Below are 16,721 nucleotides of genomic sequence, written 5' to 3'. Positions count from 1 at the left end.
TGTCTGTATAGCTGTCTGTCTGTCTGTCTGTCTGTCTAGCTGTCTGTCTGTCTGTCTGTCTAGCTGTCTGTCTGTCTGTCTGCTGTCTGTCTGTCTGTCTGTCTGTCTGTCTGTCTGTCTGCTGTCTGTCTGTCTGTCTGTCTGTCTGTCTGTCTGTCTGTCTGGCTGGCTGGCTGTCTGGCTGGCTGGCTGTCTGGCTGGCTGGCTGTCTGGCTGGCTGTCTGGCTGGCTGGCTGCAGAGTGCAGATATGAAGTCATTCATTTACAAAAAGGGGGACATCTGCAACTCTCCTGTGTCTTAGTGTTCAGGCAAAGCTCACTACAATGCAATAAACAATGTAGTTTCTGCACGCCTCTCCTCAGATATAAAATGGGATCCATATTGGGCCGCGTACGATGCCCTGATGCCTTCCTAACTTGGGCTAGCCTCTCCTTCAAAATGCAATGTCCGTATCCAAAATGGTCTTAAAAGTAGTCCGCTAACATTATAAAGTGAACAGGGTGTCATTTCAGACACAGACAACGGTAATTAATAGGCTACTTACCACGGACACAGACAATGGTAGTTAACTGGCTACTTACCACGGACACAGACAACGGTAGTTAACTGGCTACTTACCACAGACACAGACAACGGTAGTTAATTGACACAGACAACGGTAGTTAACTGGCTACTTACCACGGACACAGACAACGGTAGTTAACTGGCTACTTACCACGGACACAGACAACGGTAGTTAATTGACACAGACAACGGTAGTTAATAGGCTACTTACCACGGACACAGACAACGGTAGTTAATTGACACAGACAACGGTAGTTACAGTGCCTTGCGAAAGTATTCGGCCCCCTTGAACTTTGCGACCTTTTGCCACATTTCAGGCTTCAAACATAAAGATATAATTTTTTTGTGAAGAATCAACAACAAGTGGGACACAATCATGAAGTGGAACAACATTTATTGGATATTTCAAACTTTTTTAACAAATCAAAAACTGAAAAATTGGGTGTGCAAAATTATTCAGCCCCTTTACTTTCAGTGCAGCAAACTCTCTCCAGAAGTTCAGTGAGGATCTCTGAATGATCCAATGTTGACCTAAATGACTAATGATGATAAATACAATCCACCTGTGTGTAATCAAGTCTCCGTATAAATGCACCTGCACTGTGATAGTCTCAGAGGTCCGTTAAAAGCGTAGAGAGCATCATGAAGAACAAGGAACACACCAGGCAGGTCCGAGATACTGTTGTGAAGAAGTTTAAAGCCGGATTTGGATACAAAAAGACTTCCCAAGCTTTAAACATCCCAAGGAGCACTGTGCAAGCGATAATATTGAAATGGAAGGAGTATCAGACCACTGCAAATCTACCAAGACCTGGCTGTCCCTCTAAACTTTCAGCTCATACAAGGAGAAGACTGATCAGAGATGAAGCCAAGAGGCCCATGATCACTCTGGATGAACTGCAGAGATCTACAGCTGAGGTGGGAGACTCTGTCCATAGGACAACAATCAGTCGTATATTGCACAAATCTGGCCATTATGGAAGAGTGGCAAGAAGAAAGCCATTTCTTAAAGATATCCATAAAAAGTGTTGTTTAAAGTTTGCCACAAGCCACCTGGGAGACACACCAAACATGTGGAAGAAGGTGCTCTGGTCAGATGAAACCAAAATTGAACTTTTTGGCAACAATGCAAAACGTTATGTTTGGTGTAAAAGCAACACAGCTCATCACCCTGACCACACCATCCCCACTGTCAAACATGGTGGTGGCAGCATCATGGTTTGGGCCTGCTTTTCTTCAGCAGGGACAGGGAAGATGGTTAAAATTGATGGGAAGATGGATGGAGCCAAATACAGGACCATTCTGGAAGAAAACCTGATGGAGTCTGCAAAAGACCTGAGACTGGGACGGAGATTTGTCTTCCAACAAGACAATGATCCAAAACACAAAGCAAAATCTACAATGGAATGGTTCAAAAATAAACATATCCAGGTGTTAGAATGGCCAAGTCAAAGTCCAGACCTGAATCCAATCGAGAATCTGTGGAAAGAACTGAAAACTGCTGTTCACAAATGCTCTCCATCCAACCTCACTGAGCTCGAGCTGTTTTGCAAGGAGGAATGGGAAAAAATTTCAGTCTCTCGATGTGCAAAACTGATAGAGACATACCCCAAGCGACTTACAGCTGTAATCGCAGCAAAAGGTGGCGCTACAAAGTATTAACTTAAGGGGGCTGAATAATTTTGCACACTCAATTTTTCAGTTTTTGATTTGTTAAAAAAGTTTGAAATATCCAATAAATGTTGTTCCACTTCATGATTGTGTCCCACTTGTTGTTGATTCTTCACAAAAAAATACAGTTTTATATCTTTATGTTTGAAGCCTGAAATGTGGCAAAAGGTCGCAAAGTTCAAGGGGGCCGAATACTTTCGCAAGGCACTGTAACTGGCTACTTACCACAGACACAGACAACGGTAGTTGATAGGCTACTTACCACGCTCACAGACAACGGTAGTTAATTGACACAGACAACGGTAGTTGACTGGCTACTTACCACAGACACAGACAACGGTAGTTGATAGGCTACTTACCACGGCGTGAAGCCTTCCTCTCTTGTTCATGGACAGGAATTTGTTACTGTAGACTCCTCGGATACCGATGACACCCTGAGATACAGCAAAGAGCTCCAGGACACCTGAGAAACAACATGTTGTTGTCATCACAACAGCAGGATAAATGAATGTATTGGATACTATTTTCGAGAAGTCCTCTCTATATTTGTCTCTCTCTGTCACCTCTGTCGCTCTGTCTGTCGCTCTGTCTGTCTGTCGCTCTGTCTGTCTGTCTGTCTGTCTGTCTGTCTGTCTGTCTGTCTGTCTGTCTGTGTCTGTCTCTCTCTAGGTTTCTCAATCAAACCAGTAGAACATACAGAAGATTAGAATATACAGTAGAACATATAACAGAACATAGAGTACAACATAATGTAGAACACACAGTAGAACATATAGCAGAACATACAGCAGAACATACAGCCGAACATACAGTAGAACATATAGTAGAACATAAAGTAGAACATAATGTAGAACACACAGTAGAACATATAGAAGAACATACAGCAGAACATACAGCCGAACATACAGTAGAACATATAGTAGAACATACAGCAGAACATATAACAGAACATACAGTAGAACACACAGTAGAACATATAGAAGAACATACAGCAGAACATATAACAGAACATACAGTAGAACATATAGTAGAACATAAGTAGAACATACAGTAGAACATATAGTAGAACATACAGTAGAACATAATGTAGAACACACAGTAGAACATACAGTAGAACATATAGAACATAATGAACATACAGTAGAACATATAGTAGAACATACAGCAGAACATATAACAGAACATACAGTAGAACACACAGTAGAACATATAGAAGAACATACAGCAGAACATATAACAGAACATACAGCAGAACATATAACAGAACATACAGTAGAACACACAGTAGAACATACTGGGGCGGCAGGGTAGCCTAGTGGTTAAAGCGTTCGACTAGTAACCGGAAGGTTGCAAGTTCAAACCCTGACAAGGTACAAATCTGTCATTCTGCCCCTGAACAGGCAGTTAACCCCACTGTTCCAAGGCCGTCATTGAAAATAAGAATTTGTTCTTAACTGACTTGCCTAGTTAAATAAAGGTATAAAAAAATACAGTACAACCTAATGTAGAACATACAGTAGAACATGCAGCAGAACACACCTTAGAACATACAGCAGAACATAATGTAGATTAGAACATACAGTAGATTAGAACATACAGTAGATTACATAATGTAGATTAGAACATACAGTAGATTAGAACATACAGTAGATTAGAACATACTGTAGATTAGAACATACTGTAGATTAGAACATACAGTAGATTAGAATATACAGTAGATTAGAACATACAGTAGATTAGAATATACAGTAGATTAGAACATACAGTAGATTAGAATATACAGTAGATTAGAATATACAGTAGATTAGAACATACAGTAGATTAGAACATACAGTAGATTAGAACACACTGTAGATTAGAACACACTGTAGAATATACAGTAGAACACACAGAAGAACATACAGAAGAACATACAGTAGAATAGAACATATTGTAGAACATACTGTAGATTAGAACACAAGTAGATTATACAGTAGAACATACAGAAGAACACACAGTAGAATAGAACATATAGTAGAACATACAGTACAAAATACAGTAGATTAGAACATACAGTAGAACATACAGTAGAATAGAACATACTGTAGATTAGAACACAAGTAGATTATACAGTAGAACATACAGAAGAACACACAGTAGAATATACAGTAGATTAGAACATACAGTAGATTAGAACACAAGTAGAATATACAGTAGAACATACAGGAGAACATACAGTAGAATATACAGTAGAATAGAACATATAGTAGAACATACAGTACAAAATACAGTAGATTAGAACATACAGTAGATTAGAACATACAGTAGATTAGAACATACTGTAGATTAGAACATACAGTAGATTAGAACACAAGTAGATTATACAGTAGAACATACAGAAGAACACACAGTAGAAGATACAGTAGATTAGAACATACAGTAGAACATACAGTAGAGTAGTACATACAGGAAATGGGAATTGATGGGAAATTATGTAAAATATATCACTAGCCACTTTAAACAATGCTACCTAATATAATGTTTACATACCCTACATTATTCATCTCATATGTATACGTATATACTGTACTCTATATCATCTACTGCATCTTTATGTAATACATGTATCACTAGCCACTTTAACTATGCCACTTTGTTTACATACTCATCTCATATGTATATACTGTACTCGATACCATCTACTGCATCTTGCCTATGCCGCTCTGTACCATCACTCATTCATATATCTTCATGAACATATTCTTTATCCCTTTACACTTGTGTGTATAAGGTAGTAGTTTTGGAATTGTTAGTTAGATTACTTGTTGGTTATTACTGCATTGACGGAACTAGAAGCACAAGCATTTCGCTACACTCGCATTAACATCTGCTAACCATGTGTATGTGACAAATAAAATTTGATTTGATTTGATGTGAAATTAGAATATACAGTAGATTAGAACATACAGTAGATTAGAACATACAGTAGATTAGAACATACAGTAGATTAGAACATACAGTAGATTAGAACATACAGTAGATTAGAACATACAGTAGATTAGAATATACAGTAGATTAGAATATACAGTAGATTAGAATATACAGTAGATTAGAACATACAGTAGATTATAATATACAGTAGAATATACAGTAGAATAGAATATACAGTAGATTAGAATATACAGTAGAATATACAGTAGAATATACAGTAGATTAGAACATACAGTAGAACGTAATGTAGAACATACAGTAGATTAGAACATACAGTAGATTAGAACATACAGTAGATTAGAACATACAGTAGATTAGAATATACAGTAGATTAGAACATACAGTAGATTAGAACATACAGTAGATTAGAACATACAGTAGAACGTAAAGTAGATTAGAACATACAGCAGATTAGAACATACAGTAGATTAGAACATACAGTAGATTAAAACATACAGCAGATTAGAACATACAGTAGATTCGAACATACAGTAGATTAAAACATACAGTAGATTAGAACATACAGCAGATTAGAACATACAGTAGATTAGAACATACAGCAGATTAGAACATACAGCAGATTAGAACATACAGTAGATTGGAACATACAGTAGATTAGAACATACAGTAGATTAGAATATACAGTAGATTAAAACATACAGCAGATTAGAACATACAGCAGATTAGAACATACAGTAGATTAAAACATACAGCAGATTAGAACATACAGTAGATTAAAATATACAGCAGATTAGAACATACAGTAGATTAAAACATACAGTAGATTAGAACATACAGTAGATTAGAACATACAGTAGATTAAAACATACAGCAGATTAGAACATACAGTAGATTAAAACATACAGCAGATTAGAACATACAGTAGATTAGAACATACAGTAGATTAAAACATACAGCAGATTAGAACATACAGTAGATTAGAACATACAGTAGATTAAAACATACAGTAGATTAGAACATACAGTAGATTAGAACATACAGTAGATTAAAACATACAGCAGATTAAAACATACAGCAGATTAGAAACATACAGTAGATTAGAACATACAGTAGATTAAAACATACAGCAGATTAGAACATACAGTAGATTAGAACATACAGTAGATTAGAACATACAGCAGATTAGAACATACAGTAGATTCGAACATACAGTAGATTAAAACATACAGTAGATTAGAACATACAGCAGATTAGAACATACAGTAGATTAGAACATACAGCAGATTAGAACATACAGCAGATTAGAACATACAGTAGATTGGAACATACAGTAGATTAGAATATACAGTAGATTAGAATATACAGTAGATTAGAACATACAGTAGATTAGAATATACAGTAGAATATACAGTAGATTAGAACATACAGTAGATTAGAACATACAGTAGATTAGAACATACAGTAGATTAGAACATACAGTTAGAACATACAGTAGAACATACAGTAGATTAGAACATACAGTAGAACATACTGTAGAACATACAGTAGATTAGAACATACAGTAGAACATACTGTAGAACATACAGTAGAGTAGAACATACAGTAGAACGTAAAGTAGATTAAAACATACAGTAGATTAGAACATACAGTAGAACATACAGCAGAACATACAGTAGATCATACTGCAGAACATACAGTAGATTAGAACATACAGTAGAACATACAGCAGAACATACAGTAGATCATACTTCAGAACATACAGTAGAACGTATGGTGGGTCAGAGGAAATGTATATCAGAGGAAATATATATCTGACATCCAGATAGCAATGGACTATTTAACAGATTTCCCGATGGCAGACTGTAACTTTATGAACAGCTATGTTTCCATCCACTGTAATATGACAGTTATTCTGAGGCGGACCATGAAATATGAGAGAGAGAGAGAGAGAGAGAGAGAGAGAGAGAGAGACAGAGAGAGACAGAGAGACAGAGAAAGAGAGAGAGAGAAAGACAGAGACAGAGAGACAGAGAGAGAGAGACAGAGAGACAGACAGAGAGAGAGATAGAGGGACAGAGAGACAGAGAGAGAGAGAGACAGACAGACAGAGAGAGAGACAGAGAGACAGAGACAGAGAGAGAGACAGACAGAGAGACAGAGAGAGAGAGCGAGAGAGAGAGAGAGAGAGAGAGACAGAGAGAGAGAGAGAGAGACAGAGAGAGAGAGAGAGACACACACAGAGACACAGAGAGAGAGAGAGAGAGAGAGAGAGAGAGAGAGAGAGAGACACACACAGAGCCAATGACAACCATCCAAACATGTTTCACATTGCATTGTTATGATAACAATCATACTGATGTCCAATCCAAAACATCCTGGTCTCTTCTGCTGCACCTGTTTTATGTTTGCAGATAGACCTGCCAATGTCACAAACAGTCCCAAACAAACCACACAGATAGACCTGCCAATGTCACAAACAGTCCCAAACAAACCACACAGGGAGACCTGCCAATGTCACAAACAGTCCCAAACAAACCACACAGGGAGACCTGCCAATGTCACAAACAGTCCCAAACAAACCACACAGGGAGACCTGCCAATGTCACAAACAGTCCCAAACAAACCACACAGGGAGACCTGCCAATGTCACAAACAGTTCCAAACAAACCACACAGGGAGACCTGCCAATGTCACAAACAGTCCCAAACAAACAACACAGGGAGACCTGCCAATGTCACACACAGATTCCCAAACAAGCCCATTCAGCCAGGCGGTCGAACTCCAGTCCAGGCAACAGCTTCTCGGGGCCACCAGTAAGTTAGTAACATGAGGCTAAGGATAAGTGTAGGAAAGGCATGGGTACTATAGCTGTTGTCTGTGACTGCCATGTGTAGCTAAACCACAAATCCTATCCCTATTCATAAACGATATAGTGTGTTATTTAACAGGTATTATATGTAACACTTGTGATGAACACAACCCTTCCCTGGTTACATGTAGCTTTATGGAGTGATTTAGTATTCTGAAAACATATTTTTGGTAAAATACAACATTTTATTAAGGTAGAAGTTATGACAATATGACAGCCAGGTCGCTCAAGATCCTCTGGGGAATTGGATGTCCATCCAGGTAAACAGGAAGTCAGGAGATGACATCAAAACCGGCCACTAAGTGGGCTTGGGTTTCGGATGGGTGTTGTTATCCTTCCTGTTTGGCCCTGTCCGGGGGTGTCCTCGGATGGGGCCACAGTGTCTCCTGACCCCTCCTGTCTCAGCCTCCAGTATTTATGCTGCAGTAGTTTATGTGTCGGGGGGCTAGGGTCAGTTTGTTATGTCTGGAGTACTTCTCCTGTCCTATTCGGTGTCCTGTGTGAATTTAAGTATGCTCTCTCTAATTCTCTCTTTCTCTCTTTCTTTCTCTCTCTCGGAGGACCTGAGCCCTAGGACCATGCCTCAGGACTACCTGACATGATGACTCCTTGCTGTCCCCAGTCCACCTGGCCGTGCTGCTGCTCCAGTTTCAACTGTTCTGCCTATGATTATTATTATTTGACCATGCTGGTCATTTATGAACATTTGAACATCTTGGCCGTGTTCTGTTATAATCTCCACCCGGCACAGCCAGAAGAGGACTGGCCACCCCTCAAAACCTGGTTCCTCTCTAGGTTTCTTCCTAGGTTTTGGCCTTTCTAGGGAGTTTTTCCGAGCCACCGTGCTTGTACACCTGCATTGCTTGCTGTTTGGGGTTTTAGACTGGGTTTCTGTACAGCACTTTGAGATATCAGCTGATGTACGAAGGGCTTTATAAATACATTTGATTTGATTTGATTTGTTGTGGATAGGGATGGCGGAAGCTCTGACTCCGGGGGTCGGGCATTCAATCCCTGAGCTAGGCACTCGTTATTATTATTGTTATTTATTTATTTTTACATTTTTTGATTTCAACTGTATCCCGAAACCTTAACCCTTAACTTAACCATTCAGAATAATGCCTAAACGTAATAACCTCTACGGGATCGGTGTCCCTATACAGGGGTGGTTGTTGCTAACGGTTGTTGCTAACGCGCGCTAATGTGACTAGAATGACGTTGTAAGTAAACATCCACACTTCCCAGGACATAGACATGTCTTTATATGTGCAGAAAGCTTCAATTCTTGGTGATCTAACTGCAGTGTCCAATTTACAGTAGCTATTACAGTGAAATAATACCATGCCATTGTTTGAGGATAGTGCACAACAACCATAAACTTGATTCACGGCAACTGGTTTGATACATTCACCTCTGAAGGTAAAATATGTGCTTACATTCAGTTAACTGGCTCTGATTTGTCATCCTGAGGGTCCCAGAGATAGTTTTAGTTGGTTTTAGTAGGATAAAATCAATTTTTTTATTCAAATGTAGGAACTGGGTTCTACAGTTTGAACCCCTGCTGTTTCAGAATATACATATCGTTGCTTCATGTCCTGAGCTAGAGGCTCGATAGATAGATTTCGTTAGATTTGATTTTGTCATTTCAGGAGAAAATTGGAGAAAAAAAAGTGTATGATCCATAATTAACCTTTGAAATGTGTTGTGTATATTTTTGTTGTTTATGGGTTTGGTCGTCTCATTCTGCAGTGAGTCTGTGAAAGCTTGTGCAATATTAATAGCCTATTACACCTTTTGAAGATAAAAAGCAATGTACAGTTAAGAGGCAAACTGCATATTCGTGTGTATGTAGCCTACGTTAACGTTGGAAACACAGCAACACAATAAGTCGACAATAGTCTGCCATTACAGCATTACCTTCTCTCTATTCACACTTTATGAATCATAATTAGTTCAACCACTTGATACTCAGAGGCCTATTACAGCCAAAATTGTTTCAATAACTTACTTAACCGATTGGGTTCATGACTGCCGTTAACTCGTCCGTCAGTGTGTATCTGAAGATGAAAACCAATGCCAACCCGACAGTACAGTCTGCAAGTCCTGCGTCCGGAACCACTGACTGTACCCGCTTCCAGAAGTTGGTCTTCCAAGGAAACGTGTCCAAGGGATCCAGCGACTACTGCGGTGGAGACGGCGACCACAGCGGCGCTAATCAACTGCAGCAGAGCAAAGGTAAAACGGGAAAGAGGAACATTCATTCTTCCAAAAAGGAAACTCTGTCAGTCCTCTGGCTCCGCTAGGCCACTTCTTCTTCTTCTTCTGCTATCATTGCGTTGTTGTGGTGTATCCCGAGCTCACTGAAAAGCTCTGTGTGTAGTGCCAGTGCACGAGGAACCGTGCGCACACTAGAAACACATCCAGTTCCCGAAGACGCTCGTGGGCATTACCCCAGCCGTGCTGCGCGGTGGTCGGTGTGTGTAGCTGCTGCTGGGGGTGCTGGAGTGGCTCCGCTGGCCTGGCACACACCGAGATATTTATATCCAACAAAATGATGTCACTGCTTAATGCATGACTGAATTCTGAAGGGACGCTTTCTCTCATCCGTATTTTAACTCAAAAACACCAGCCCCTGCTCAATATCGATCTGCGCTGCCAACAGCAACTATGAGGCAAAAATAGGACAAAACTGACAGCGCAAATTTTCCTTCCAAAGGACTCCTCTGTGCCAGGACGCAGCATGCGCGGCATTTTACGCACGAGGAGGCATGTTTTCATAGATCTGCAGCACAGCAATAATTCATAACAGGAGAGAGAGAAAGAGAAAATGAGAGAGGGGGGGGGGGTTCTGTCAAAATCGGAGATTTTCTGTGTGGAAAGTTCAAACTTTGCGGTTACGACCTGAGTGAGACGATATAAAGAAGAACTGTGTGTCTGTGAGGGACAGTGGGTTTAAAATAGACCTACAGTTCCTCAGGTGACGTTTTACAGTTTGAACATCGCACATGCAGGGCAGGCAAACTCACGCAAGCACAGCGCTACTTAAATAGCTTGTTTCTTTAGCCTACTTTATTATGCATTTAAACCATATGACCGTCATTCTGTCCCGACCGAGGAAATAGAATCCACTAGAATAGAACGGCCCTTTTTGAGTTTCAACCCTATCCATTTTGGGGAGATTTTTAAATGGATTTGAGAATTATAATGGACCATTAAATGTACTGCCGATTGTTTTTGAGATTTAGGTTACTTGTAGTAATTAGCCTGTTGTGGTACCTATGTAACACAGTAATTGTATAGGTAGTAATTAGCCTGTTGTGGTACCTATGTAACACAGTAATTGTATAGGTAGTAATTAGCCTGTTGTGGTACCTATGGAACGCGGTAATTGTATAGGTAGTAATTAGCCTGTTGTGGTACCTATGTAACACAGTAATTGTATAGGTAGTAATTAGCCTGTTGTGGTACCTATGTAACACAGTAATTGTATAGGTAGTAATTAGCATGTTGTGGTACCTATGTAACACAGTAATTGTATAGGTAGTAATTAGCATGTTGTGGTACCTATGTAACACAGTAATTGTATAGGTAGTAATTAGCCTGTTGTGGTACCTATGTAACCTGTTGTGGTACCTATGGTACCTATGTAATTAGCCTGTTGTGGTACCTATGTAACAGGTAATAGTGTATAGGTAGTAATTAGCCTGTTGTGGTACCTATGTAACACAGTAATTGTATAGGTAGTAATTAGCCTGTTGTGGTACCTATGTAACACAGTAATTGTATAGGTAGTAATTAGCCTGTTGTGGTACCTATGTAACACAGTAATTGTATAGGTAGTAATTAGCCTGTTGTGGTACCTATGTAACACAGTAATTGTATAGGTAGTAATTAGCCTGTTGTGGTACCTATGTAACACAGTAATTGTATAGGTAGTAATTAGCCTGTTGTGGTACCTATGTAACACAGTAATTGTATAGGTAGTAATTAGCCTGTTGTGGTACCTATGTAACACAGTAATTGTATAGGTAGTAATTAGCCTGTTGTGGTACCTATGTAACACAGTAATTGTATAGGTAGTAATTAGCCTGTTGTGGTACCTATGTAACACAGTAATTGTATAGGTAGTAATTAGCCTGTTGTGGTACCTATGTAAACAGTAATTGTATAGGTAGTAATTAGCCTGTTGTGGTACCTATGTAACACGGTAATTGTATAGGTAGTAATTAGCCTGTTGTGGTACCTATGTAACCTGTTGTGGTACCTATGTAACACAGTAATTGTATAGGTAGTAATTAGCCTGTTGTGGTACCTATGTAACGCGGTAATTGTATAGGTAGTAATTAGCCTGTTGTGGTACCTATGTAACACAGTAATTGTATAGGTAGCAATTAGCATGTTGTGGTACCTATGTAACACAGTAATTGTATAGGTAGCAATTAGCCTGTTGTGGTACCTATGTAACACAGTAATTGTATAGGTAGTAATTAGCCTGTTGTGGTACCTATGTAACACAGTAATTGTATAGGTAGTAATTAGCCTGTTGTGGTACCGATGTAACACAGTAATTGTATAGGTAGTAATTAGCCTGTTGTGGTACCTATGTAACACAGTAATTGTATAGGTAGCAATTAGCCTGTTGTGGTACCTATGTAACGTAATTAGCAGTAATTGTATAGGTAGCAATTAGCATGTTGTGGTACCTATGTAACACAGTAATTGTATAGGTAGTAATTAGCCTGTTGTGGTACCTATGGAACACAGTAATTGTATAGGTAGTAATTAGCCTGTTGTGGTACCTATGTAACACAGTAATTGTATAGGTAATTGTATAGGTAGCAATTAGCATGTTGTGGTACCTATGTAACACAGTAATTGTATAGGTAGTAATTAGCCTGTTGTGGTACCTATGTAACACAGTAATTGTATAGGTAGTAATTAGCCTGTTGTGGTACCTATGTAACACAGTAATTGTATAGGTAGCAATTAGCCTGTTGTGGTACCTATGTAACACAGTAATTGTATAGGTAGCCTGTTGTGGTACCTATGTATTAGCCTGTTGTGGTACCTATGTAACACAGTAATTGTATAGGTAGTAATTAGCCTGTTGTGGTACCTATGTAACACAGTAATTGTATAGGTAGTAATTAGCCTGTTGTGGTACCTATGTAACACAGTAATTGTATAGGTAGTAATTAGCCTGTTGTGGTACCTATGTAACACAGTAATTGTATAGGTAGTAATTAGCCTGTTGTGGTACCTATGTAACACAGTAATTGTATAGGTAGTAATTAGCCTGTTGTGGTACCTATGTAACACAGTAATTGTATAGGTAGTAATTAGCCTGTTGTGGTACCTATGTAACACAGTAATTGTATAGGTTAGGTGGAGTATATTTTAAATGTCATATCGTCCAGATTTCATAAACATAATAAACTTTATTTTACAATACTGAGAAGAAAGAAGCTATGACCTTTTAATTGGGTTGTTTTGATACACCTAAATTCAGATTCAAATTAAAGGTCCCGCTCTATATAGAGCAGAACACACCCTCTCTAAACAGAGCATGATCTACAATCAGACAATGTTGTTGTCTAATCCAGTTGTCTCCACTTCAGATCACACAGTTCCGTGCTGCATCCATGTGCTCCTGCCTCGGCAGGGATTCAACCCTGCTTCGTTATGGTGTCTGCATCGTTTGGGAAAACAGTTGTGTGCAGTAAATCTATATAGCCTGTAGCTGAGGCCAGGGCACAGACTAAACCATTTACCTGCTTACACACCCCTCCAGTAGATTTTTTTATTCATTTTACCTTTATTTAACTAGGCAAGTCAGTTAAGAACAAATTCTTATTTTCAATGACAGCCTAGGAACAGTGGGTTAACTGCCTGTTCAGGGGCAGAACGACAGATTTGTACCTTGTCAGCTCGGGGATTTGAACTTGCAACCTTTCGGTTACTAGTCCAATGCTCTAACCACTAGACCCTGCCATCCCAGATTAAAGATTTGTCAGTGGTAATATGTTACTTAAAGTTGGCAAGTATATTGCATGATAATTAGTACATAATTCTTTATTTTAATTTTGGGGGGGGATTATTTATCATTTGTTAGATTATGGATTTTCAATTATGAGAACAGAAGAGATTATAGCTAATCATGTTATTTTAGGCCTTCACTTTTCACATGCCACTGCCAATGTTGTTTCTGAGACCGCTAGCTTTGAATGTTGACCATTGATTATCTCCCCCATTGCGTGTGGATTAGGTTTTTTTATGGGCTGGAGGGGTCTGGTCTAATTGTCTGACACATAACAAAGACTATACGACATTACATAACATTACCTTCTTTGTAAACAACTAGGCCAAGGCACTGTTGAGACCCACTGTTGTAATGGCTACTCATTCCTGTGTGTGTGCGTGCACTTGTATTCACATACGTATGCGCTTGTGTGTGTGTGTGAGTGTGTGCGTGTGTGTGTGTGTGTGTGTGTGTGTGTGTGTGTGTGTGTGTGTGTGTGTGTGTGTGTGTGTGTGTGTGTGTGTGTGTGTGAGTGTGTGTGTGTGTGTGTGTGAGTGTGTGTGTGTGTGTGAGTGTGTGTGTGTGTGTGTGTGTGTGTGTGTGTGTGTGTGTGTGTGTGTGTGTGTGTGTGTGTGTGTGTGTGTGTGTGTGTGTGTGTGTGTGTGTGTGTGTGTGTGTGTGTGTGTGTGTGCGAGTGTGTGTGTGTGAGTGTGTGTGTGTGTGTGTGTGAGTGAGTGTGTGTGAGTGTGTGTGTGTGTGAGTGTGTGCGTGTGTGTGTGTGAGTGTGTGTGAGTGTGTGTGTGTGTGTGTGTGTGTGTGTGTGAGTGTGTGTGTGTGTGTGTGTGTGTGTGTGTGTGTGTGTGTGTGTGTGTGTGAGTGTGTGTGTGTGTGTGTGTGTGTGTGAGTGTGTGTGTGTGTGAGTGTGTGTGTGTGAGTGTGTGCGTGTGCAAAGCATTCCAGTAACAGTGAGGTAACCTTAAGCCGTTGAGTCGTATATAAACAAGATGATCCTGATGGATTCTTCTCACCCAATTGATCCCAGCTTTTAGACAGAGAGTAGATAGTAGAAAGCAGAGAGTAGAGAGGAGAGAGGAGAGAGGAGAGGAGAGATAGTAGAGAGAAGAGAGTAGAGTAGAGAGCAGAGAGCAGAGAGTAGAGAGAAGAGGGGAGAGAGGAGAGGGGAGAGAGTAGAGAGTAGAGGAGAGAGTAGAGGAGAGAGTAGAGAGCAGAGAGGAGAGAGTAGAGAGCAGAGAGTAGAGAGCAGAGAGTAGAGAGTAGAGAGTAGAGAGCAGAGAGCAGAGAGCAGAGAGGAGAGAGTAGAGAGCAGAGAGTAGAGAGTAGAGAGCAGAGAGTAGAGAGCAGAGAGTTGAGAGTAGAGAGCAGAGGGGAGAGAGTAGAGAGTAGAGTAGAGAGCAGAGAGTAGAGAGTAGAGTAGAGAGCAGAGGGGAGAGAGTAGAGAGTAGAGAGTAGAGTAGAGAGCAGAGAGGAGAGAGCAGAGAGTAGAGAGTAGAGAGCAGAGAGCAGAGAGTAGAGAGGAGAGAGTAGAGAGCAGAGAGTAGAGAGGAGAGAGTAGAGAGTTGAGAGTAGAGAGCAGAGGGAGAGAGGGAGAGTAGAGAGTTGAGAGAGAGGGGAGAGGGCAGAGAGCAGAGAGGAGAGAGGAGAGAGTAGAGAGCAGAGAGTAGAGAGGAGAGCAGAGAGTTGAGAGTAGAGAGCAGAGGGGAGAGGGGAGAGAGGAGAGAGGAGAGAGTAGAGAGCAGAGAGTAGAGGGGAGCAGAGAGTTGAGAGTAGAGAGCAGAGGGGAGAGGGGAGAGAGTAGAGAGCAGAGAGGAGAGAGGAGAGAGTAGAGAGCAGAGAGTAGAGAGCAGAGAGTAGAGAGCAGAGAGTTGAGAGTAGAGAGGAGAGAGTAGAGAGTAGAGAGCAGAGAGCAGAGAGTAGAGAGTAGAGAGCAGAGAGCAGAGAGTAGAGAGCAGAGAGCAGAGAGTAGAGAGCAGAGAGGAGAGAGGAGAGAGGAGAGAGCAGAGAGGAGAGAGCAGAGAGTAGAGAGTAGAGAGTAGAGAGCAGAGAGCAGAGAGTAGAGAGCAGAGAGCAGAGAGTAGAGAGGAGAGAGTAGAGAGCAGAGAGTAGAGAGTAGAGAGCAGAGAGTAGAGAGCAGAGAGCAGAGAGCAGAGAGCAGAGAGTTGAGAGTAGAGAGTAGAGAGCAGAGAGCAGAGAGTAGAGAGTAGAGAGCAGAGAGTAGAGAGCAGAGAGGAGAGAGTAGAGAGCAGAGAGTAGAGAGCAGAGAGTAGAGAGCGGAGAGCAGAGAGTAGAGAGCAGAGAGTAGAAAGCAGAGAGTTGAGAGTAGAGAGTAGAGAGTAGAGAGCAGAGAGTAGAGAGTAGAGAGCAGAGAGTTGAGAGTAGAGAGCAGAGAGGAGAGAGTAGAGAGCAGAGAGTAGAGAGTAGAGAGCAGAGAGTAGAGAGTAGAGAGCAGAGAGTGGAGAGTAGAGAGCAGAGAGCAGAGAGTAGAGAGTAGAGAGCAGAGAGTAGAGAGTAGAGAGCAGAGAGTTGAGAGTAGAGAGTAGAGAGTAGAGAGCAGAGAGTTGAGAGTAGACATTGATGTTCTGAACAGGACAGCCTGTCTGGCTCTATATTGTCTGTTGCATTGTTTGGTTCCAAATTCAGATGTTTTA

The 16,721-nt window shown here is 40.5% G+C and overlaps 1 protein-coding gene across 1 annotated transcript in view; it reads right to left on the bottom strand.

The window, feature by feature from the left end:
* The window catches only part of LOC112238894 (fibroblast growth factor 5-like), a 33,774-nt gene extending 23,271 nt beyond the window's left edge, over positions 1 to 10,503 (bottom strand). The window contains exons 1-2 of the mRNA XM_042331263.1: positions 10,045 to 10,503; positions 2,596 to 2,699 (exon numbers count right to left, since the gene is read on the bottom strand). Of these exons, the coding sequence (XP_042187197.1) occupies positions 2,596 to 2,699; positions 10,045 to 10,297 (357 nt within the window). The 5' untranslated portion in view covers positions 10,298 to 10,503. The remainder of the gene's footprint in view (positions 1 to 2,595; positions 2,700 to 10,044) is intronic.
* Between the last annotated feature and the right edge of the window lie 6,218 nt (positions 10,504 to 16,721).

This window comes from Oncorhynchus tshawytscha, linkage group LG12 (assembly GCF_018296145.1).
Source record: "Oncorhynchus tshawytscha isolate Ot180627B linkage group LG12, Otsh_v2.0, whole genome shotgun sequence".
Taxonomy (NCBI): Eukaryota; Metazoa; Chordata; class Actinopteri; order Salmoniformes; family Salmonidae; genus Oncorhynchus; species Oncorhynchus tshawytscha.
The sequence above is the reverse complement of the archived record's forward strand: the minus strand, read 5'-3'. Positions and strand labels throughout refer to the sequence as shown.